We start from the raw sequence: 27052 nt of genomic DNA on the forward strand, positions 1-27052 counted from the left end.
TTAAGGTAATTAATTTAATTTAATCTATTAATATATTTATCTAAAATTATCTTACTTAATTTACCTAGATCTGATTTACATGGACAAATAAGTCTAACTTTTGGGTCAGAATAAAAATTATCTGTATAGTCTTTTAAAGTAATTCAAGGGTGCATAGGTACATAAGGTTCAGTTTTATTATCTAACTTATATTTCATCATGATTAATTTAGAGGCCTTATTTATATCATAAAGAGTATTTTCTGGAACAATTTTATATTTTTTATTTATTTATTTCTCTTATAGGTTATCATATAATTTAACATCTAGTTTATACAGGTTCCTAGTTTTATCTGATTGTACTATAATTCCTTCCATATTTCACATTTCTTTTATTCTAACAGCTAGATTTCTTAAACATTCATTATGTCTGTTTGGGTATTTATGAAATTTAATATTTTTCACCACCTTCCAAATATTATCCTCTAAAAGCTGTATATCCCTATTATACAGGGGTTCCTTTCTAGATTTAAATATTGAATTGATATAATTAGTATTCTCTACATCGTTAATATTAGATATGTTACAGTTATTGTAGTAGGCTTTCCATTTAACCCTATTAACAAAATCTTTAATATTATTAATAAGTTTCAAAATATATTCTTTTCTAGATCGTATAGGAATATCCTTCAAAGATGAATTCCAAAATAGTGGTTCTATCTTACCTGTAAGTTCCATAACTAATGAAATTGAGAGTTAATACAATCGATAAAAATTAGTTATAAATATAAATATAGTAATAATAATATTATTATATTTAGAATATGATTAAATTAAGAAGTTTTAAAAAATAAATAAATAAATTTATGAAGATAGATTAATTATTGAAATTTAGCTTCACTTATATGTATATACGTAGTTTTATTTAGACTTTATAATTTTTCAGTAAATAATATACTACAGTTAATTTTTTTTTATTCTCAAAGCTAAAATACATTTTGTCATTTTAACAGTTTAAATACACATTCTATCTATTTACTCTATAATTTTATATTTAAGCCATATTTTCATGTGATATTTTTCTTATAAATGCTAAGTTCTTCGTATTACGTCTGAAATTTTAGTTTAACTGAAATTCTTTGATAAGATAAGTTATATTTTTATTTTAATTAATGCTGTTAAATATCTTTCAATTATTTATTGTTAAAACAAGAATTATTCTATATTTATTTGATATTTTATTATATGATTAGGGTTTATTGCCACTAAGGCATCAGGGGCGTCAAACGTTATGTCTGATATCGTGGCACTCTGTCAGTTATGACGATGAGGGTTCCAGTTGATCTGATCAATGGAACAGCCTGCTCATGAAATTAATGTGCAAGTGGCTGAGCACTCCACAGACACAGTGTGACAAGGCTGGCCCTTTGAAATACAGGCACAACAGAAACAGGAAGAAAGAGTGAGAAAAAGTTGTGGTGAAAGAATACAGCAAGGTTCGCCATCACCCCCTGCCAGAGCCTCATAGAGCTTTAGGTGTTTTCGCTCAATAAACACTCACAATGCCCAGTCTGGAAATCGAAACTGTGATCTCATGACTGCGAGTCCGCTGCTCTAACTACTGGGTCATTGTGCCTCCACGTGTCTAATATGGTGTGTTGGGGATTAACATCACTGATACAGCCCAGATCAGCCATATCAGGATTGCTTGAATCAGAGCAGTATTGTTTCTTCAGTATCTCACTTATGGTTTTGGCATTATCTGGGAGAGTTCCATTTTCATAAATTAGAGGACCAACAGTGAAGACAATGAGTGGCCTTGTGTTTTTTCACAAAAGAGAAGAACCCATTTCTCCTCAGCTGTTCTTTGGCTATTGATGATGGTCTTCATGTATTGTTGGAGGTTATATATTTTTGATTTGAGCAGAGTGATAGCCGTTGAATATATGTGTGGCTGTTGGCAGTATTTTAGTTTGTTAATTATTTGTTTGTTCTTTTTATTTTTCTGTTTTGGGGAATTCTGCATTTAGTTTTGTTCACAGGCCTTGGTGGGATGTGTTTTGCACATATGTTTGTGACAGTTTCTACAAAGATTTGCCAAGATGTTTTGATGTTGGAGGAGGTGTGTGCATATGTGAAAGACCAGTTAACATGTAATATCTCATTCATGATTGCAACTCAGTTGGCATAATAGAGATCCAGGTTATCAAATGGGTGGGCTGGAGAGAGGTCACTAGGATTAGCTTTTGGCTAGCGAAATCTCAGGTTACAGAGAACCATGTCATGGTCTGAAAAAAGGGTTTTTTCCATTGTAATATAATAGAGTTAGTGTGGTTACTAAATACTAGGTCTAAAATGTTCTGATATCTTGGTGCAAGGACATGTTGGGACAAGATAAACTCAGAAATAATATATTTCTAAATCTCTCAGAGAAATTTATGCAGTAGCAGCATGATAAAGTGATAGTATGTTGTCAACTTAATGTGACAGTCCTATAAAAGGAAGAATGCTACTGTTATTTAGCCCTAGGAAACACCGCTTCCTGTTGGACTTGACACATTTCCTGTGTCCTTATGCTTCCAAAGTGGAGACAAGCACCTCCACCAAGCAAAACCAGCATCCAGAGACTAGTTTCAGAGTCATTGCTCATCATCAGTCTGGAGTAGCATGGCTTGCTAGCTGAATTTTTTATTAAGACAATAAATGTCACACATAGCTGGTACAGCACAGGACAACACATACAAAAAGTTAATATGAGTTCGAATGATCCTTATTTAAAATTTTAATGAAATGATTAATTTTATACTATATAGTCTTTTTCCTTTTGGGGAGGGGATTATGCCCATTGCGTAAAAGGCCCAGCGGTTACCCTTTTCCTTTTTTTCCAATGCAGATTAAGTATCCACCTTTCTTAACACAGCCTTCCATCTTTCCTCAAACACACTTCTTAACAGAGTCCTTCTCTCCAGCCCTATCTTGCTCTTCAGATGATATCTGAAGTATCGTAGCAAACCAGAGCCAGAGAGGAAGGATCCTGTCATGAGTCCATCATTCTAGTCTTTCAAACACATTCTTTCAACACAGCAGCTGTACAGAAAAAACATACCTCACCTTTTTTCGAGTCTGGTTGGTGGTACAATCTTTATTATAGATTCAGCCGATAGCTGTACTCTTCCCAGATGCGACAGCATGTGTTCAATGTAAATAATCAAGCCTGATAGCTCCCAACAATGTACAAAAGCGTGCTGGATGGTTTCATCGTCCAGCCCACATCTTGGACATGTCGTTGGTACTGACATTCCGTGCCTGGATAACTTATCGGAAACAGGTAAAGCGTTCCTGTAACACTGCCAGGTCAGGGATTTTTGGTAATTACCCAAATACCCAGGCCTGAAAGTATTTTGAAACAGATTGGTAAGGTGGTTCTCATCAAACCCCAGACCCCTCCTAGGGCGTCATCGTCTTTATGCTCTACCAGCCCTCTATACAAAATCGAGGTGGTATTCTCACTACTGGCCTTGCTCGTCTTGTGGATAAGCACGAGTGCCTGTCGACACTCCTTTTGCCATTCAGTCAGATTACATCTTTTAATAAAACCGGGTTTGAATCTCTCCAAGGAGGCTGGTTGCGGAAAGAATTCCTCTGCCAGCGGATTCCACACTTTATCACCTTCCAGGTAGCACCAAAGATGCCTCAGCCTCAATGCATCATCAGCCAGGGCATCCCTAACCCACCCTTTAGCGGTTCCTGGCAGCAAATGGAGTGCCTCACAAGTGGCTTTCCTCCCTTCCACAAAAAGCAGAAAAGGAGGCATTCCAACTTGTTTAGCCACAAATCGAGTCAAGGGACAACGGTCAGGCAGTAAGTGATGACAGATGCAATAAACACCTGTACCACCTCCGCCCTTCCTTTCAAGGACAGAGCCCTTCTGGACCAAGTTCGGACTAGAGCCTCCACCTTGTCTGCCACCTCGCTCCAAACCAAACTCTAAGCAGTTTAACAGGACCATCTGTACAGTGACCCACAACACTGGACGATATCGACTTGCTTCTCCAGGTGCCGAGGTGCAAACCAATGGAATTGTCATTGTTAACTTTTGCTCCTGACAATGCCTTGTATCCTTTGATAGCATCCTCTACACAAGGTAGCTGTGCTTCATTGGACACGATGAAGGTGATATCATCCGCATAACCAGAGACAGACTTACTGCATCCAATTATATTAGGGTTGCCTCCCAACTTCCACAGCAATGGCTCAAGAGCCAACACATACAGAAGCAGAGACAGGGGACACCCTTGACGAACTGAGCAGTTGATCGAAAACAGCTGACAGGTAACTGTTTATCTGGACAATGGATTTGATGTTGCTGTACATGGCAGAGATCCATACAGTGTCATCACTCCCAGACTCACAGAGCTGGGAATCCTCCCATTCTTTTACCAGTTTGTGCAGACGCTGGCCAGCAGGTCCCTGAACAAGTCTCACATACTATGATAAAACTCATAGGGTAGACCATCCAGCTCCGGTGCACTCGGCCAACACCTCTTTTACTGCCACAGGAGTAATCGATCCTTCACAGCATTCCGCCTCCCGTGCTGAGAGTCACAGCCCACCGACTAGAAAGTCCTTTAAGGGCTCCCCACGCTCAAGTACTCTGCCCCCCCACCCAGGTGAAATGCTGGCGAAAGACCTTTAGCATCATTTCCTGTCCATAAATCTTGCACCTTTGTTCGTCAGTTAAAAACTTTATAGAGGCTTTTTTGCCCCTCTGACTCTCCACACGACTTGTCCATCCGGCAATGTTAACACGTTCTTGACCCACTGCATGTAACTTAGCTCTAACTCTGCTGCCTTTGTGTTTGGCTTTGAGGTGATGGTACAAGGCCATTCTCACTGCCTGCACTCTAGAAGCAGAGCCAGAGTCCAAAGCCTCGTCTAAATTCTTAACTAATTCCCCTTCTATTCTAGATCTATCTAAACTTTGCTGATTGCCAAATCTAATAGTCTCTAAACAAATGGCTATCTTGAGGGCGTGCCACCATCTATTATTAATAATGGCACCACATAGTGCCCTCTGTACTAACTCCTTAATCCAGGTACAGAAGGCTTTACAAGTCAAAATAGACTTGTTCATCTTCCAGTACCCAGGTCCCTGTCTATGATATTTATCTATGCGTACCTCACATGTCACAAATTTGTGGTCCGTGTAAGGTACAACAAAAATTGTGGACAGTTAAAAGTATCTCTATCTCTATCTCTAATGAATACCCTATCTATGTAAGATCTGCTTGAGCCATTGTTATTACTCCATGTCCACTGTGGAACGCTCAGCTCATCCAGTCTGTAATGGTCTACTAGATTTTAGCTCTCTAGTAGACCTTTGAGGCCAGGATTTCCCTTCCTATCAGTCAAGCCAACACTATCCACCCATGCATTGAGGATAGTGTTAAAGTCTCCTAACAGAACTACCGTTTCTGACGTCACTAAAAAGTGCTCCAGGTCTTGAAAAAAACCAGACTGCCATGCTCATTAGAAGCGGAGAAAGCTACCGACCTGAAGGACTGTTTACTTTTGTGGGTCACATCCAGGATGACCAGCCTACCTTCTGGATCCAGAAAGACAGTTCTTACCTGTATATCCAAGTTCTTCCTGAATAAGACCACCACGCCCCCTCCCCCTTGTCGGCTAGGAGCAATAAATTTCTCGTAGCCATTCAAGAAAGGCAAGAACACTTGTGGTCCACTCATCTTGGACTCAGTTACAATGCATACATCTATATCATGTGACCTGAGGTTGTCCAGGAAACAAATTTGTTTCCATTTTGACCCCAGACCATGCACATTCATGCACCCTAACTTAATCGATATGGTATAAAAATTTCTAAAAGAGGTACTTGCAGTTTAAGTTTGGGGAGGGGCTGCACAAATCTGCCTACCTCCCCATCTTTCTCTTTACTTGGTGTAGCCACTGGGCTTTTTCCACGTGTGGCAGCTGGACTTACAATAAGCCTCCCCTCCGCCACATCGGAGCTGACATCTCTTATATCCTCAGGATAGTGAAATTTCAGCTCCGAAAAAAGGGTTCTGTCCATTTTAGCAAGTTTTACATCTTTTGGTGTGTCTTCAGTTTGTTTATAAGTTCTTGCCTTGTGATGGTGTTTGATCACTTTTGCTAACGGTTCATTATTTTCCTTGCACATGACAATTTTTTCTTCAACAGAATTAATTGTATGTGCTTTACCATCAAGAGTGAACTTGTAAACATTCCATTTAAGTATTGTAAATAATGGCTTTGACTGTCTTCCATTTTGTCTTAGCATTCCATTTACAAAAGTATTTTCTATGTATTCAATAATAGCAATGCATTTTCAGGTGCATTGCAGTCCCATTAGTACAACAGCAAAAGGCAGAAAGGCCAAAGGGTTCACTTTTTAACAGATAAAGAAAAGTCTATATCATTATTATAAAGATTTACAAGTCCCAATTGCTGAATGTTTCTTCAGGTCGATTGGCAGAAATGGAAAAAACAGAAATGCACAGTTGCAAGAGAAATACCTAGCCAAGGATAAACCTCTGTACCTGGCTTTCGTTGACATGGAGAAAGCCTTTGACAGGGTCCCCCGATCCCTTATCTGGTGGTCAATGAGGAAACTTGGGATAGAAGAATGGCTAGTGAGAGCTGTGCGAGCCATGTACAGAGATGCGGCCAGTAAGGTGAGGGTTGGAAATGAGTACAGCAATGAATTCCGGGTAGAGGTAGGGGTCCACCAAGGTTCCGTCCTCAGCCCCCTATTATTTACCATAGTCCTCCAGGCAATCACAGAGGAGTTCAAGACAGGTTGCCCCTGGGAGCTCCTCTATGCTGATGACCTTGCCCTAATTGCGGAGTCACTATCAGAACTAGAGGAGAAGTTTCAGGTGTGGAAGCAAGGTCTAGAATTGAAGGGCCTTAGAGTCAACCTAGCTAAAACCAAAATCCTAATAAGTAGGAAGGTAGATAAAACACAAACCCCTTCAGGTAGATGGCCCTGCTCAGTATGTAGAAAAGGAGTAGGTAGTAACTCTATAAGATGTACCCGGTGCAAGCTATGGACACATAAGAGGTGCAGCAACATCAAAGGCAGGTTAACTAGCAAGTTAGTTTTTGTTTGTGGCAGATGTTCAGGTGCAATAAAGACTGCAAACAAACAGGAAACAACTTCTATCTCATTCCAGGGTGAAAAACTAGAGGTAGTCGATAGCTTCCGCTATCTGGGCGACCAAGTTAGTAGTGGGGGTGGGTGCGCTGAAAGTGTAGCTGCTAGAATAAGAATAGCCTGGGCAAAGTTTAGAGAGCTCTTACCCCTGCTGGCGACAAAGGGACTCTCACTCAGAGTAAAAGGCAGACTGTATGACGCATGCGTACGAACAACCATGCTACATGGCAGTGAAACATGGGCTGTAACTGCTGAGGACATACGTAAGCTCGCAAGGAATGAAGCCAGTATGCTCCGTTGGATGTGTAATGTCAATGTGAATACCCGTCAGAGTGTAAGTATCTTGAGAGAAAAGCTGAACATTAGAAGCATCAGTTGTGGCGTGCAAGAGAGACGATTGCGCTGGTATGGACATGTGGTGAGAATGGAGGAGGATAGCTGCGTGAAAAAGTGCCACACCCTAACAGTTGAGGGAACCCGTGGAAGAGGTAGGCCCAGGAAGACCTGGGCTGAGGTGGTGAGGCAAGACCTTCGTACATTGGGCCTCACCGAGGCGATGACTACGGACCGAGACCTTTGGAAATGGGCTGTGCGTGAGAAGACCCGGCAAGCCAAGTAAGATCGTTGCCAGTGCCCCTGGACTGGTTCTTGTGCGGGTGGCACATGAGATGCACCATTTTGAGCGTGGCCGTTGCCAGTACCGCCTGACTGGCTCCTGTAGGATTTTCGAGCGAGATCGTTGCCAGTGCCCCTGGACTGGCTTGTGCGGGTGGCACATAAAAGACACCATTTCGAGCGTGGCCGTTTTCGTGCAGGTGACACGTAAAAGCACCCACTACACTCTCTGAGTGGTTGGCGTTAGGAAGGGCATCCAGCTGTAGAAACTCTGCCAAATCAGACTGGAGCCTGGTGTTGCCATCCGGTTTCACCAGTCCTCAGTCAAATCGTCCAACCCATGCTAGCATGGAAAGCGGACGTTAAACGATGATGATGATGATGATGATGTCACCAAAAGCATGTAGAAATGCATTTCGAGCTGCCAGTTCAAAGTCTATGCTCACCTCTGTTATGTCATTTTCAATTCTATGAGCTTCCATCCCTTCAACAAGAGTATACAACATTTTAACATAAATTTCTTCTGACTTCCCTGGTAGCAATACAAAAACAAGAAGATGTATTTCACTGTGGATTTCGACATGAATTGTAGCCATTAGAGCAAAGTTTATCTTTTCCCCGAGTTGTTTTCATATATCTATGTTGGGGTTTGATCTGTAACTAAAATATGATGAATGAATAATAAGCTTCACAACTCAAAAACATTAAGATATATCTAATGACTTAACGAGGAAACTGAAATTTATGCATTTAGTGTCATAAAACAATGAAGTCATTATACCAAAATAATCATTAGACAATAGTTCTTTGTACAAAAAGGATTATTAGACTATAGTTATTTAGATCATTTTACATGTCTTTTTTTTTGAGATTCTGTAGACAAAATAGTTATTAGACCAAAGTGAGTTTAGACTAAAAATTGCTTTATACTAAATGGCATTTAGACAAAAATGCCTTTAGACTATAGTGTATTTACAAAAAAGTCACTTTAGACCAAAGTTCTTTAGATCACAGCACACTGGACCAAAGTGTTTTAGATGGAAAGTCCTCGATCCATACACACACACACACATATATATAAATACATATATGTACATATACATAAATATATATGTATACATATATATAAATATATATGTACATACATATATATATATGCATATATATATATATATATATATATATATACATATATATAGATCTACACACGTCATCATTATTATTATCATTGTTTAACATCCGCTTTCCAAGCTGGCAAGTTTTTGACGGTTTGACTGAGGACTGGCAAACCAGAAGGCTGCACCAGGCTCCAATCTGATCGGGCAAGGTTTCTATAGCTGGATGTCGTTCCTAACGCAAATGACTCCGAGAGCATAGCGGGTGCTTTTTATGTGCCATCAGCACAGGAACCAGTCAGGTGGCACTGGCAATGACCATGCTCAAATGGTGCTTTTTACATGCCAGTGGCACGGGAGCCAGTCAGGCAGTACTGGCAACAACCACACTTGAATGGTATTTTTTATGTGCTACCGGCACAGGAGCTAGTCCAATGGGACTGGCGTCAACCATGATTGAATGGTGCTTTTTATGTGCCACCAGCACAGGTGCCAGTCACGCAGACTAGCATCGGCCACGACAATGATTTCACTCAACTCAACAGGTCTTCTCAAGCACAGTATATTGCCCAGTGATTAAAGGGTACTCTTAAATGGGCCTGTTATGTGACATTGGCATAGGGCCACGGCTATGGTCAAACTTGGCTTGCCGGGTCTTCTCTAGCACAGCATATCTCCAAAGGTCTCAGTTGATTGTCATTGTTTCCCTGAGGCTCAATGTTCGAAGGTCGTGCTTCACCACCTCATCCCAGGCCTCTCTGGGTCTACCTCTTCCACAGGTTCCCTCCACTGTTAGGGTGTGACACAGTTTCACACAGCTGTCCTCATCCATATGCAATACATGACCACACTAGCAGTCGTCTCTCTTGCATGCTACATCTGATGCTTCTTGTGTTCAACTTTTCTCTCAGAGAGCTTACACTCTGTCGTGTATGCACACTTACATTACATATCCAGTGGCGCATACTAGTTTCATTTCTTGCAAGCTTACGCATGTCCTCAGCAGTCACAGCCCACGTTTCACTGCCGATTAGCATGGCTGTTCGTACACATGTGTCATACAGTCTACCTTTCACTCTGAGTGAGAGGCCACTTGTTACCAGCCAAGGTAGGAGCTCTATGAACTTTGCCCAGGCTATTCTTATTCTAGCAGCTACACTCTCAGAGCATCTGTCTCTGCTACTGACATGGTCACCTAGGTAACGGAAGCTATCAACTACTTCTAGTTTTACCCTCTGGCATGTGATGGAAGCTGTTTTCTGCACATTTTCAGTGTTTATTGCCCCTGTACATCTGCCACACACAAAAACTGTCTCCCCAGTTAGCCTTCCTTTGAGATTGCTGCACCTCTTATGTGTCCATAGCTTATACCGGGCACATCTTATGGAGCTTCTACCTACGCCTTTTCTACAGATCAAGCAGGGCCATCTACCCGAAGGAGTTTGTGGTTTATCTGCATTCCTACTTACTAAGACTTTGGTTTTTGCTAGATTGACTCTAAGGCACTTCGATTCTAGACCTTGCTTCCACACCTGAAACTTTTCCTGTAGTCCTGATAGTGACTCAGCAATTAGTGCAAGATCATCAGCATAGAGGAGCTCCCAGGGGCATTCTGTCTCAAATTCCTCTGTTATTGCCTGGAAGACAATGATGAAGGAGAGGGGGCTGAGGAATTATCCTTGGTGGACTCCTACCCCTACCCAGAATTTTTCACTATACTTGTCAACCCTCACCTTACTAACAGTATCCTGTAAATGGCTTGTACAGCTCTCACTAACCATTCATCTATCTCTAGTTTCTGCATTAACCACTGGATAAGGGATTGGGAGAGCCTGTCAAAGGCTTTCTCCATGTCAACGAAAGCCAAGTAGAAAGGTTTATCTTTGGCTAGGTATTTCTTGTGCAGCTGTCTTACCAGAAATATAGCATCAGTGGTGCTTCTCCCTGGCATAAACCAAAACTGCATCCCATTTAAACTAACTCTCTCCCTAATTAGTTGGGTTATGACCCTCTCTGTGACTTTCATTACCTGATCCAACAATTTGATACGTCTGTAATTATTATCTTATGCATCACCTTTACCTTTGCAGCAGTTGACTATGGTGCTGCTACACCTGTCATTGGGTATGACACATTCATGTATCACCTAATTGATTATACAGGTGACTAGACTATAGCCTACACCTCCAGATATTTTAAGCATCTGTGCTGTGATTCTTGATGGGCTGGGGGCCTACCCTGTCTTCATACATATATCATCATTAGACGTTAAACAACGATGCTGCTGCTGCTGATGATGATATATATGTACACACACACACACACACACACACACACACACACATATGTAGAAATATATACATAAGAAGTTAGATAACATTATATGTAATGATACCAGTGGTATCTGCCCTAGATATAGAAACAAAGACTGGAATAGGATACTAAGAACTTGTGACAAAACAAACAGGGTGAACATATGGTATAAAACCGACAAATATCAAGGAGAGATGTTTGTAGAGGTCACAGCCCATGGAGAACTAGCTTGTAGATTTAGGAAAACTCTGAAGGAGACCAAATTCAGCATTAAGATTGTTGAAAAGCTAGGGAACTCCATCAGATTACAACTATGTATCATGTACCCCTTTGAGAATACCATATGCACCAATGATAACTGCATGGTATGTAGGATTAGCCCTGGTATTAACTGTAGAACCAGAAATGTAGTTTACAGCATAAGATGCATAGAAGGTGCTTGTAAAAACATGAACATGCTATACATAAGGGAAACATCTAGGAGCACTGTAGAAAGACTAAATGAACATCTGAAACAATATGATGACAAAAAACAGTCCTCCATACTCAACCAGCATGCCAAGGACCAACATGGAGGCAACCTGGGTCAACTTGACATCCGCATTTTATTGAAGCACCCAAAGGAGCCAACACTCTGACAAAGAGAGGAGTACGTCCTCGTAAATGAAACATCCCCGGTACTAAATAGGAAATATATGTAGTAGATATCATATCCCCATACCCACTGGTAGAGCAGAATGGTTAGTGAGCTGTTATGCAGATAGATGTATGTATGAGTGAGTGTGAGTGTGTGTATATGTATGTGCACATGTATGTATGCATATGGATATGAATGTAAACAGATAGACATACAGATGGATAGATGCATAGGTTATATGAACAGACAAGCACACATACACACACACACACACAAAGATTGAAACACATGACCATATATAAACACACACACACTTCACTTCACACAAGGACACATATGGAGACACATGTCCACACATATGGAGATACACATCCATACATATAGACACAGTACACAGTTACAAAAAAAACAATACACACAGAGAAACACTCAGACATGCACACACAAGGAGACAGAGGTACACACACACTCACTTAAAAACACATAAACACAGACACACAAACACATGAATATGCAGGCAGAATACACACATACAAACGTACATACATATGCACCCACACACATACATGCATACACACACATGCATGCATACATACATACATGTGTATGTACATACACACTGACCCACACACATGTGCACAAACAAACAAAAAGAATGCAGCTTCAATAACAGAGTCAACAATTATTGAAAAGGTTGCAAGACACAACAAAAATTTTAGTAAAATAAATAAGTAAATGAGAGGAAATTTTACTGGTGAGCGTGTTAAATTATAAGGCACTAAAAGAGAATGACTCTTCCCAGACACAACAGAATATACAGTACATTTGTTTGTTTTCTACACCACGTCTTCATCTTTTGTTTGTTTGTGAATTCTCCTAATATATATATATATATATATATATATATATATATATATACACACACACACACACACAGGAGTTGGACAAAATAATGGAAACACCTAACATCATAGCATTATAATTTTGAAATATCAATAAAACCGTCAAAAGCTTGTTTATATTTATGTTTTTTGATTTATTATTAGTGTTGCTTAATATGTTTTGCTAAAATTGCTGTTTCTTTTCAGATGTCATCAGAGAAAGGTAATTAAAATTCATTAGAAAGACAGATCAATTGGACTTACAAAGAGGTCAAATTGTTGGTTTTCGTATGGCAGGCACTAGCATAATGAAAACAGCTGAAATGTTTGGTGTATCAAGAAGTAGTCTCGAAAGTAATGACAACCTTTGAGAAAGAGGGAAAAATCTCCTTGTCAAAACAAAACTCTGGAAGAAAACTGAAACTTTCAGATAGGGACTGTCGGACTCTTATGCGAATTGTTAGCAAGGATCACAAAAGTACAGCTTCCAAAATTATTACAGAGCTTAATGACTACCTCAAGAACCCAGTTTCCACAAAAACTGTTCACTGGGAGCTGCACAAAGCCGGATTTCACAGGAGGGCTGCAATCAGAAAACCACTACTTTCAAAAGCAAACATTGCAAAGCGTTTAGAGTGGAGTAAAAACCAAGAAACATATCAATGACCGCAAAAAGTGGAAAATAACTGTTGAGGCCCTATGCTCCACAAGGGACAAAAAGGATTAAGAAGAAGAAAAATCTACAGAATTGATCCCTAGAGCAGTGGAAGTATGTTATTTTTTCGGAAGAGTCATCCATTACCTTATTTCTGACCACCGGCTGAGTATACGTGTGGAGACATCCAAAAGAAGCATTTGACCAAGACTGCCTTCTACCAACTGTTAAACATAGAGGAGAATCTGTGATGATCTGCGGGGCTATATCTTGGAAATACACCAGCCCAATGGTTTCCCTTTGTGGAAGAATTAATAGTCAAGACTATATTTAAGCATTTTATCTGATCAAATTCCTCCTATGGTTGTGGAACTGTTTCCGGAGGGAAACACACTCTTTCAGGATGATAATGCACCAATTCAGACAGCTAAAGTTGTTACTGAATGGCATGAGGAACATTCTAGTGAAGTTGAACATCTTATCTGGTCACCACAGTCCCCAGATCTCAGTATTATTGAACATTTATGGTGCATTTTAGGAACACAACTAGGGAGTCAAAATCTTCCACCATCGTCACTACAAGAACTGGAGACTGTTTTAGCTGAAGAATGGACAAAAATTCCTTTGGAAACAATTCAAACTTTGTACGAGACCATACCTCGTAGAATTGAAGTTGTAATTACTGCCAAAGGTGGTCCTACCCTATATTAAAATAAATTTGTTTGAAATTTTAAGGTGTTTCCATTATTTTGTCCAACCCCTGAATATATATATTCTCTTATTTGTTTAAGTCATTTGACTGGGGCCATGCTGGATCACCAGCTTTAGTCAAACAAATCGCCCCCAGAACTTATTCTTTGTAAGCCTAGTACTTTTTCTATTGGTTCTTTCGCCAAACCGTTAAGTTATGGGGACGTAGACATGCCACCATCGGTTGTCAAGCGATGGTGGCTGACAAATACAGGCACACAAGCACACACACACACATATATATATATACATACATGATGGGCTTCTTTCAGTTTCTGTCTACTAAATCCACTCACAAGGTTTTGGTCAGCCCGAGGCTATAGTAGAAAACACTTGCGCAAGGTGCCATGCAGTGGGACTGAACCCGGAACCATGTGGTTGGTAAGCAAGCTACTTACCACACAGCCACTCTTGCGCCTGTATGTATATGAATATATATAACCACAAGAGCTCAAAGCACTCCCCACTTCTGGCGCTGTAATTAGAAACCTAGTTTCAGGCATTAGCAAATCATCATCATCATCATCATCATCATCGTTTAACATCTGCCTTCCATGTTAGCATGGGTTGGACGATTTGACTGAGGACTGATGAACCAGATGGCTGCACCAGGCTCCAATCTGATTTGCCAGAGTTTCTACAGCTGGATGCCCTTCCTAACGCCAACCACTCCGAGAGTGTAGTGGGTGCTTTTATGTGCCACCGGCACAAAGGCCAGTCAGGTGGTACACGCTCAAAATGGTGTATTTTACATGCTACCTGCACAGGAGCCAGTCCAGCAGCACTGGCAACAACCTCGCTTGAATGTTTTTTTCATGTGCCAGTAAGGCGACGCTGGTAACGATCGCACTCAAATGGTGCTATTAACGTGCTACTGGCACGGAAGCAAGACAGCTGCTCTGGCAATGATCACTCTCAGTCAGTGCTCTTTGCGCTCCACTTGGTACAGGTGCCATCATGATTTCGATTTCACTTGCCCCAACAGGTCCTTGCAAGCCGAGTTTAGTGTCCAATGAAGGAGAGGTTGGCATGGGTGCCAGTCGTCGAATTTGGTTCGATTTCGATTTCACTTGCCTCAACAGGTCTTCGCAAGCAGACTTTAGTGTCCACAGCTAACAGATCTTTAATAGGGCTGCTCCCACAGTACAATGATGCTTTGGTTAGGAGTAAGTTTACTGAGAAGCTCATATATGTAGACGCTTCCCAAACCCACTCTCCTCACCCCAAAACGATTAGGAAAAGGAAAACTATCTTGTTCAAGCACCCCCACTTCAACCTAGAATTTTCTACCAATGTAGATAGGAGCTTCCATTCCTTAATTATGAAACATTTCCCCAGAGGCCTTAAGTATCACATACTCTTCAACCTCCATAATGTCAAGGTGAGCTACTCCTGCTTAGACATTATCACACACATTAACAGATGTAAAAATGCACCCACACATATATATAACATCCACTGAGTGGTGTAGTAGTATTATAGTTAGCTGCTGCAATGGTAAAGGTGATGCTTTATACAGGAAGAACTACAGAGGTATCAAACTGCTGTACCAGGCTTTGAAAGTTACAGAGGGAGTTATAGCTCACATGCACACACAAAAACACACATGCATGGCTACACCAATGCACCCACACATGAGCCACTTTGCCCCTCTCTCTCACTCACACACACACGTACATGTACCTCCACACATATCCATATGCACACACACACATATATATATATATACACAGACACACAAGCATACTCATACACACAGATATAATGGCGGGGAGCTTCAGCTAGGTTCCTCACAGGCAAGTCACATAGGTATAAAATCTTCTGAGAAGTTAACAGTGATGCGGTAGGTGGTCTGGGCATACATTTTGCAGAGAAAGGTCAATAAAGTCATAGAGGTAGCCATAGTTTGTGATAGGGTACTTAAGCTCAGGCTAGTTTTGCAGAATAGTACAGCGGCAAATATCTGTGCCAATACCCGCCAAGCGGGTCTACCAAATGAACAAATGGACTGCTTTTATGATATTCTTCTGCAGGCTTCCTGAAAGATGATCTCATCTTCATGGCTGGAGATTTCAATGGGCATGTTGAGCAGCAGCATGGTATCTTCCATGATGTACATGGGGCCCATGGAACTGGTTCCCAAAACAAAGAGGGGACAATGCTACTGGAGTTCTATGATGCAAATAACCTATTGATCTGCAACACCAACTTCAGGAAGCCAGCCAGCCACCTGATAATCTACCAATCAGGTGATCACGCTTGTCAGAATGATTACATTCTCACCTGACAGCGGGATACATGGTTGCTCAAGACCTTCCCTGGTGAAGATTGTACCCCACCAGTATAGACTAGTTATTAGTGACTTTTGACTTCAGGCCAGAAGGATGCCAAGAAGCAGACCCATCTGGAAAAGAAGGGTTTGGAAGCTAAAGAACCCTTTACATGGTCTGAGATTTAGAGACACTCTAATTGAGAAATTTGATGAGAAGGAGGAGGAACTACAGACTTGTAACATTGAAGACAACTGAGTATTCCTGCGAGACAGCTTGCTGAGTGCCACAGACCAAATCTGTAGCTGGTGCAAAGTACCATCGAGACCTAGGGTGATGTGGTGGTGGAACGATGCTGTAGACAACGTCATTAGAGCAAAGAAACAGGCCTGGAAATGTTGGGTAGCACGGAACTGTATCAGGTAGCTAGAAAGGAAGCTAGGAGACAGGTGTATCTAGCCAGGGAAGAAGCAGAAAAGAAGGACCTTGTGAGACAAGGACCAGAGACTTGAAGTGTTTCAGATTGCAAGACAGTGTATGAGAGAAAATCATGATGTCATAGGAGAGAAATGTGTCTGCATGGATGATAGTTCACTTGCATTTAATGATTCTGCAAAGAAAGAGGCCTGGAAATACCATTATGAAAGGCTGCTAAACATGGAGACTGAATGAAAGAAGTAGAGTTTGCCAAATGTTGACCCAACTGAGGGACTAGCTATCCGAATTGAAAGTAGCTTTGTAGATAAAGCAATTAAGCACATGATGACAGGGAAAGCCCCTGGCCTATCAAGAATCACTGTTGAGATGCTTAATATATCTGGTGAAGTAGGATATAGCCTAGTCACCTGTATAGTTCATCAGGTTGTCCACAAGGAAGGTCTTGCAAGAAATTAAGCTAGTACGCTTTGCTGGATGTGCAATGTCAGTGTGTATACATGACAGTGTGTAAGCGTCTTGAGAGAAACATTGGGCATAAGGGGCATCAGATGTGGTATGCAAGAGAGACAACTGTGCTAGTTTGGTCATGTGATGCTTATGGACAAGGACAGCCTTGTGAAGAAATGCTGATTCCTAATGGTGAATGGAACCTGTGGAAGAGGTAGACCCAGGAAGACATGGGATGATGTGGTGAAGCATGATCTTTGAACACTGGGCCTCACAGAACCAATGACAAGTGAGCATGACTTTTGGCAATATGTCATGCTTGAGAAGACCTGTCAAGCAAAGTGAAATCATAGTCATGGTTGACACCAGTGTTGTGTAACTGGCACATAAAAACCTCTGTTTGAACATTCGGGAAAATGCTGTGCTTGAGAAGACCCATCAAGTCAAATGAGATCGTAGTCATGGTTGTGTCAGATTGTGTCATGTAACAGGCACTTATGCCGGTAGCATGTAAAAAACACCCTTAGAATGTTGGGTAATAAGCTGTGCTTGAGAGTGCTTGAGAAGACCCATCAAGCCAAGTGAAATCATAGCCATGACCAATGCTAGTGTGGCGTAACTGGTACCTGTGGTGGTGGGACATAAAAAACACCCTTTGAACTTTGAACCTCATGGAGGCAGTGACAAGTGACTGAGACTTTTGACAATATACTGTGTTTGAGAAGACCTGCCAAGCCAAATAAGATTGCAGTCATGGCCGATGCTGGTGTTTTGTAACTGGCACCTATGCCAGTGAAACATAAAAAGCACCCACTACACTCTTGGAGTGGTTGCCATTAGGAAGGGCATCCAACTGTAGAAACCACACAGGAACCTGGTGCAGCTCCTCAGCTTACTATTTTCCAGTCAAACTGTCCAACCAATGCCAACAAGGAAAATGAATGTTAAATGATGATGATATACCTATATCATCATACACTCATACACATGCACTCATACACACAAGCATACACATACATTCACACTCTGTTATATGCACACATGCAAACGCATATACATATACACAACCACACCCACCCACTTTTGACCTCCTCTGACTGAAATACCAGCTACTAACCTGCTTGTTGACTTAAATACATGCATACAGATACCACCATACATACACACTGACCATTTTTGCACTCTCCTCTCCCAAAAATCTACTTTCTCTATCTTTTTCTACTTCTGGCCACTTTAGCAATGTTACTGTAGGTGATTTTTTTTCTTTCTTTGTATTTTTCCCTTTCTCCTTTCTGGCGAAGAACTATGCTCAAAATATCACTCTCTCTTTTTACTGAGCGTCAAGCTAACATATTCCATGTACACATCCTCTTGTTGTCCGTTCATTTATTCAGTTATTTGAATTGACTGGCGTTAGGAAGGGCATCCAGCTGTGGAAACTCTGCCAAATCAGATTGGAGCCTGGTGTAGCCATCTGGTTCACCAGTCCTCAATCAAATCGTCCAACCCATGCTAGCATGGAAAGAGGACGTTAAACGATGATGATGATGATGATGATGATGATTTACTGCATGCTCACACAGACCATGTGAGCATGGAGTACCTGATTCATTGATTTCTTACCCTACACTTGGTTTAAGTTAGCTTTAAATTCCTTCAGAGGTTGTGGTTTCTGCATACACACACACACACATCTACTACATATGTGGGAAATTCTGTCTGTGGGTATGTTTGTGGAGTTGTTAGCTAACTCCTCCTACATCATTTTATTGATTTTGATGAAACTTGACACATGAGTAAAACTCATGTCTGGAAACCTCATGGCATACTCAGATTGTTGAAATAAAATCGATAATAGGGTCCTGGAAGGGATCCTTATATATATCTAATATATTTTATTTTAAAAACCAAGGGAAATAACCCATTCACCCCTGGAAGGGGTCCTTATATATAGCCAAGGGAAATAACCCATTCATTTTCCTAAATTATTTGGTAAAAATGAAATTGAGTATGCTTATTTCTTAGCATTTGAACTGTTAGAGTTATTTTCACATTTTATCCAGTACAACCCTTAAACAAGTAAATAGCATTTTCCTAAACAATAGATCCTATTATCTTAGTTAGTGACTTATTTACGAATATACCAACACTAGCGCCCTTGAGGGTAATATTCTCTGGGAACACACAAAATCCCTTTCCAGAGTTATTTACTTGAATTATTATTATCTCATATCTGATTAGCCTGTTATTACATAACATGCTTCACGATTTTAGTATACATACCTTATTAGTATTTCCTCCTATGTTTTATATACTCTGGGCATGCATTAAAGCCCTTTTCGAAGCTACTTTATTTAAATTCTTACTATCGGGTAACTAATTTCATCTTATTACATAACTGACTTCACAATTTGAGTATTCATAACTTATTGGGAATTCCTAAAAACAAGATCCTGTGTAAAACTGTTTGGTTTCCTCTGTAAATACACAAAAACCGTTTTAAGGGCTACATACTTTGTATTGTTGTTATTGGATTAGCGAAACAATTATGAGAACGGAACCAAGGGATAAGCTGTGCTTTCCTGAGAATTACTGGGTACGTCAGCTAGTGCATATATATATATATATATATATATATATATATATATATATATATATATATATATATATATATATATAGTGTATGTATATACTATATATAGAGAGAATCAGGAAGTGAAAGGTAATCTGTGTGCAATCTGTCTTTTAATCTGGAAGTATCCACCAACATAGGTCAGAGTTGTAACTACATATATATATATATATATATATATATATATATATATATATATATATATATATATATATATATATATATATATATATATCATCATCATCATCGTTTAACGTCCGCTTTCCATGCTAGCATGGGTTGGACGATTTGACTGAGGACTGGTGGAGCCCGAAGGCTACACCAGGCTCCAATCTGATTTGGCGGAGTTTCTACAGCTGGATGCCCTTCCTAAAGCCAACCACTCCGAGAATGTAGTAGGTGCTTTTACGTGTCACCCACACGAAGGCCAGTCAGGCGATACTGGCAACGGCCACGCTCAAAATGGTGTATTTTATGTGCCACCCGCACAAGAGCCAGTCCAGGGGCACTGGCAACGATCTCGCTCAAAAGTCCTTACACATGCTGCGGGCACAAGTGCCAGAAAGGTGACGCTGGGCACAGGTGCCATCCCGATTTCGCCTTCGCTTGCCCCAATAAGTCTTCGCAAGCTGAGTTTCATGTCCAATGAAGGAGACGACGTTGGCATGGGTGCCAGTTGTCGAATTTAGTTCGATTTCGATTTCACTTGCCTCAACAGGCATATATGTGTGTGTGTGTGTTTTTGATGTTTTCAGCCTATGCTCTTCAACAGAAACGGTTGAGAGGAAAAAATGGAGAGAAGGAAAAATTGAAGAGAGAAAGTAAATTATACATATATAAAGGGAAACAGGTGCATTAGAAGCTTACAGGCGCATGAGGTCAGAGCTTGTCCTTGTCTGTATAGCATATAAACAAGTGAGAGTTAAATACTCCCAACTGAGCAAGATACCAGTCCACTTGGGTGGGATGGGGGCAGTAGATACATGGGTAGGTAGGTAGGTAGGTACAGATATAGATCTATGTTATTGTGTATTTTTGACAGCTTCCTTAACCCACTGTCATTGAATGAAGGTATCTTTACTTGAAAGAATCAACAGAGGGCAGAAGGAAGTCTTTCATTGTCCATTCCCTTTTCTTAAAATATTCTTCAAGGAAGTAGGCACACTGTTTGGATCACTGACCACAGGACTACAAGTTCAAATTTCACAACTTGCATCTCTTATAAGAAACATAACTCTACTTGCTTCATTTGATGTTATTTGAATGACAAAATAGGTTCCGGCTGCAAAAACAATTGTTGTAGCAAAGCCCACCTTACCCGTATTGAGGAGAAATGGGTATATAAAAAAAAACAAAAAAACATAAAGAGTTGTAATGATTAAGATATTTTCAATCATTCATGTGTACTGTTATGTTTTTACTCTGGGTTACTAAAAGTTAAAATTTTAGAAAAATTTTGTTTTAAAACTAAAATATTCTATTTAATTAAAAGCTATTTATTTAAAATATGATTACATTAATATAAAATATCAGTATTAAGAATCTCTCACCTGAGCTTTACGATAACCATATTTGTCAGGAAATTTGGCCATGAATCTACGGAACTCATTTCTTGTTTCTTTGTCTGCTATACAATAAGGAGGTATGCCTTTGCTGTTGCTTGAAACAGAGAAGTAGAAGATAAATATGAAAATAAACCAACAGAATGAGACATTAAGATTTTATTTTAGTGTGGTGACAGTAATTTCATTCAATGCGTCTAGTTGTGGTCTGTAGTTATAAGAGGAATTCAGTAGAAAGCAAAATTTAGATATGTTGGTAATCCTTGTGGAGAAGTAACTAGCAACATTTAATGTATAGTCCTTCACCAGAAATCTATAAATGGCCAGTCAGCTATATGAGATAGTTGTGTGAGTGAAAATGATGTAAGGTATCAGAACAATGATGTGAGTTGTCAGAATGTGATAATGATGTGAGTTGTCAGAATGTGACAATGAAGTGAGTTGTCAGAATGTGACAATGATGTCAATTATCAGAATGTGACAATGATGTCAGTTGTCAGAATGTGACAAGGACACAATTTGTCAGACTGTGACAATAATGCAATATATCAGAATGTGACAATGATTGATATGTCCCACATTATGATGACGTAGCTTCATCATCTGCATCACTGGGCAATATGGCATACGTTGCCAAGTGACACTACTTGCTGTGTCTGTCCACTATTTATCAGTAGTGGTACAGCCCACCTCTCCCTTTGAGATTTTTTCTTCTTTCAAACATTATTTTTTTTTCATTTATTTCACACAATAGAATTATTTTTCTCTTCAGAATGCCACAGGTAGTACCAGTCTACAATGTTTACTGGTAGTGCTACTAACACATAGCGACCTGACTTAAATCCTTCAGACAGATTTATATTATTTTTCACTGTGAGCAGTTCAGTTCTGAGTTAGAATTCCAGTTTTATCAGACATTTTTACTTCAGAATCTTTTTTCAATAGAATTTATATATTTTTCACTGTGTGTAGTTCAGTTCTGTGTTAGAGTTCCAGATTTATCAGACATTTTTTTCTTCAGAATGTTTTTTTCAATAGAATTTATATATTATTCATTGTATGTATATCATTCTTCACTGTGTGTAGTTCAGTTCCTTCCTCAAATTTTTCACTGTGTGTAGTTCTTCCATTTCGACACTCCTATGAGCATTTGTAACCTCGTTACCACTGTTATAATGACACCATCACACAATGGGAGATATCCTCATCGTCACTGATATGTCCCGCATTATGATGATGTAACTTCATCATCTGCATGACTGGTTCATATGGCGTACTTCACCGACTGACACCACTTGCTGTATCTGTCTACTATTCATAGGTAGTGGAACAGCCCACGTTTCACTTGGGGGTGTCCGCCACAACAATGATTAAGTTGTCAGAATGTGACAGTGATGCAAGTTGTCAGAATGATGTGACATGTCAGAATGTGAGAATGATGTGAGTTGTCAGAATGTGAGAATGATGCAAGTTGTCAGAATGTGACAATGCTGACAGTTGTCAGAATGTGACAATGATGCAAGTAGTCAGAATGTGACAGTGATGCAAGTTGTCAGAATGATGTGACATGTCAGAATGTGACAAAGATGTGAGCTGTCAGAATGTGATAAGGATATCAGTTGTCAAAATGTGACAATGATGTGACATGTCAAAATGTGACAATGATGTGACATGTCAGAACGTGACAATGATGTGAGGTAACAATGTGAAATATCAAAATATGGTAGTAGTGTATTAAGAAGATAACAATATCTCAGTGATAACATTGAAGATTTTAGGGAGTGGTAACACAGGTGACATGTGGCCAATTTGTGTAGTGGAAAAGTCGCCTTAGTTAATCACAGCATACTATTAATACTTATTTTATAAACTTTAGATGCATATAAAGCCAAGTTGACTTCGTATTTGAACCCTGAAACTAGTGGAATAGAATTAAACAGTGTAAGGCTTTGTGTCCAGTAGTCTACTGTCTTGGCCAACTCCAATTCCATCATGAAGCTGTATAAATAATCTATGTGTGTGTGTGTGTGTGTGTGTGTGTGTGCACATGTTCCTTATGCATTCCAAAACTGAGTTGCCAATTTTGATGTATGGGGTATCAAAAGATTCAGCACTATTTCTGCTACCAACTAAACTTTATTTTCATTGACACATTTGCATTACAGAGATTTAAAATTATAATCTTTTCCATAAGTCAACTATCGTAAACATTTTATGTCGACAATGACGTTACATTTTCTATACGAGTGTGTACCTTAAAAGACATCCATCATCACGACACACAGCTTCACTCACTCACTCAATCTCTCTTGCACACACACATCCATTTCATATACACAAACATACATCTTTCGCTTCTCATTTCCTTCACTTTCTGCTCTCTCTTTTCACTTTCTCTTTCTTTCAATTTCTGCTCTCTTCAAAGCATAAAGAAATAAATTTTTACAGAATGACAACTGAAATGCAGAATGAGAAAAAAACAGAGAGACAAGAGAACGAAACAGACAGAAAACAAGTCTCTATAGGAGAAGTTGAAAGATGGATAGCGGGTGAAAGACAGATGCTGATGTTTCATACCCTATGTATATTCTATAGTTGAAAATGAAAGAAAGCCAGCACAAAATTGATACTGTATGTTCTATAGGTGAAGGTGAAAGAAAGCCGGTTCGGCGAAAGTGGGAGAGAAGGGGATGCTGAGAACCAAAAAGATGAGGTCATGTCGTACAATTTTAAGGTCAATTTCATTTTCATTCCATGCTTCACGCATGCGTAGAATTAGGCATTATCTTACTCTTTTAATTTCTCATTATAATGTATGAGACCTTATGCTGTCAACATATTACAACTTCACTACATTTCCTTCTTTTGGAATTAGAAAGGTATGCAAAAATAACTTCCTTTGGCACATGCACACACACACAATTAAATTTCTGTATGAATTATGTCATTTTTTGCTGTGCACTAAATTACAGCTCAAATCCTATGGAAATTACCTTTTCCTATTCTGTCATTCCTGTTTGTGAGGAGTGTATTTCAAAACCTGATCTTCCATTTAAACTTACAAGGAAGTTATCGCAGAAATCCTGTCCTTTACCTGTTGTTTCTAGCATGTCCAAGATGGCATTTGCATATCCCTCTCCCACTTATTTCTTTCCATATAGGAAATTTGCATTTCACCTGAAAGTGGGTAGCTGACAGGTGGATGAGGTGGGGGAAGGGGCAATCAGTATTTCTTTCTGCACCTGCCCCACTGTCACCCGTCTCCCCTCACCTACCACCCCTCCATCCTACCTCTCCAAGCCTTCCGGCGACTCCAGTCCAACCCCTCCACTTTGCACATCTTCCCTAACCTACATCTCCCCTCCTTCATATGAGCCTACAACTTACATGACCCCCTAGTTCAGTTTCTTCTCTAACCCACCTCCCAACCCAGCTCGTTCCCCTGCTCCCACCCACACTGCCGCACTTGTCCCTACCTCACCAATACCATCATCCTCACAGGCACCCATCATCGACCCTATCATATCACTGACTCCTTCACCTGCAATTCTAGCAATGGCATTTACTGCATCTCCTGCTCTCTCTGTTCTTCTCTGTATATTGGTCAAATGGGATGCTGCTTGGTTGAGCAGTTCGCAGAACACTTCCGAGACATCAGACTTGGCAACGACACCCCAGTCTCACGCCATTTCCGCTCTACCGGTCATGCTTTACAACACCTGTCTGTGTTCAGATTGTCCCAGCACCACACCATCATCCACACACCTACACATGCACACACCCACACGCTCTCACATACACAAGCATGCACACCTTCGTTTTGGGATAACCACTACTTTATTATCACCCCTTCTTTCTAGCTCTTCTGTTAGACCACCTCTGTCTGGCCATTGCCATGATTGACTGCTAGCCACTGAAGCTTTTTTATTCTCTCTCTGTTTATTTTCTTGTGTTCCTTTCTGTTGACTCAATAGGTCTCCTCAAGTACGGCATGTCGCCTTACGATCCAAGGGTACTTTTTGAGTTGGCTGGTTATGCAACACTGGTGTAGGTTACAGCTGTCATCTCACAAAATTTGCTGGGTCTTCTCAGTCACAGCATATCTCTAGAAATCTGTCTTTTGTCATTTCCTCAGTGAGGCCCAATGTTCGAAGGTCATGCTTCGCCACCTCATCCCATGTCTTCCTGGGTCTCCCTGTACACTGGATTTCTTCCACTGTTTGGAAGTGGCACTTCTTCACACAGCTCTCCTCATCCATCCATAGTACATAACCATATCAACGCCAACGTCTCTCTTGCACACCACATCCAATGCTTCATATGTCCAACATTTCTCTCAGGGCGCTTACACTATATATATATATATATAGGTTAGGCTATATTAACACTTATATATACATATGCATATATACATACTTATAGAAATATATGGATGAGGATAGCTGTGTGAGGAAGTGCCACACCGAAACTGTGGAAGAAGTAGACCCAAGAAGAGATGGGATGAGGTGGTGAAGCATGTCCTTAGAACATTGGGCCTCATAGAGGCAATGATAGGAGACCAAGTCCTTTGGAGATATGCTGTGATTGAGAAGACAGCAACTAAAGTGATATTGCAGCCATGGCCAATGATAGTGTTACATGTCTCGCCCATTTAAGAGTACCCTTGATGCGTCAGCGATATGATGTGCTTGAAAAGACCTGTTGAGTCAAGAAGTAAAACCAAAATCGTAGTTGTGGCTAGTGCCCCCTGACTGGCTCCCGTTCTGGTGGCACATAATTTGCATCATTCGAATGTGGTTGATGCCAGTCTCCTTCTGAACGTGGTCAGTGCCAGTGCCACTCCAACTGGCTCCTGTACGAGTGGCACATAAAAAGCACCATCCGAACATGGTCGATACCAGTGCCATCTGACAGTCTCCTGTGCTGGTGGCACATAAAAAGCACCCACTACATTCTTGGAGTAGTTGCATCCAGCTATAGAAACTTTGCCAGATCAGATTGGAGTATGGTGCAGCCTTTTGGCTTGCCAGTCCTCAGTCAAACTGTCCAAACGTAGGCAGCATCAAAAACAGATGTTAAACGATAATGATGATAAAACATATATATATATATATGGCTGGCCGGTAACGTATTTTTCTGCAATGTATGGATAATTTATCCTGATCACGCTATTTATTAGCATTATCACGCGTTTGAGAAAAAAAAAAAAAATTTATTTCTGTATTTTTATATATATATTGTGATTATATGTCTGTGCACACGTTTGAATGTGGTGTGTGACAGAGGGCTTGCAAATCCAATGGGGGTCTTAAAAGACATGTTAGGATCCACAATGAGCAGAACTTACCTGCAGGTATTGGTAGTACAAATCAGAGGTGCAATCTGTGTGGGTGTTTTTTCAAAACATTGTCTGGTTTAAAAAGCCACATCAGACACCATGAAAGGGCTAAGGTGTAGGTGCAGGAGGTGGTCAAACTCTGTGTAAGGAGTAGACAACCACCATATATATATATATATATACTCGAGCATGGTTGATGCTAGTGCCGCCTGACTGTCTCCTGTAC

At 40.3% G+C, this 27052-nt stretch overlaps 1 protein-coding gene across 5 annotated transcripts in view; it reads right to left on the bottom strand.

The window, feature by feature from the left end:
• The window catches only part of LOC106883292 (tRNA endonuclease ANKZF1), a 478270-nt gene that overhangs the window by 390991 nt on the left and 60227 nt on the right, over positions 1–27052 (bottom strand). For 3 of the 5 annotated variants that reach the window (XM_089357310.1, XM_089357311.1, XM_089357312.1), the window contains one exon: positions 21477–21585. In XM_089357310.1, coding sequence (XP_089213436.1) covers positions 21477–21585 — 109 coding nt within the window. Of the gene's footprint in view, positions 1–8234; positions 8449–21476; positions 21586–27052 lie in introns of all 5 variants that reach the window. The other 2 variants (XR_016243084.1, XR_016243085.1) reach the window with 1 other exon arrangement.

This window comes from Octopus bimaculoides, chromosome 9, assembly GCF_046866305.1.
Source record: "Octopus bimaculoides isolate indiv1 chromosome 9, ASM4686630v1, whole genome shotgun sequence".
Classification (NCBI taxonomy): domain Eukaryota; kingdom Metazoa; phylum Mollusca; class Cephalopoda; order Octopoda; family Octopodidae; genus Octopus; species Octopus bimaculoides.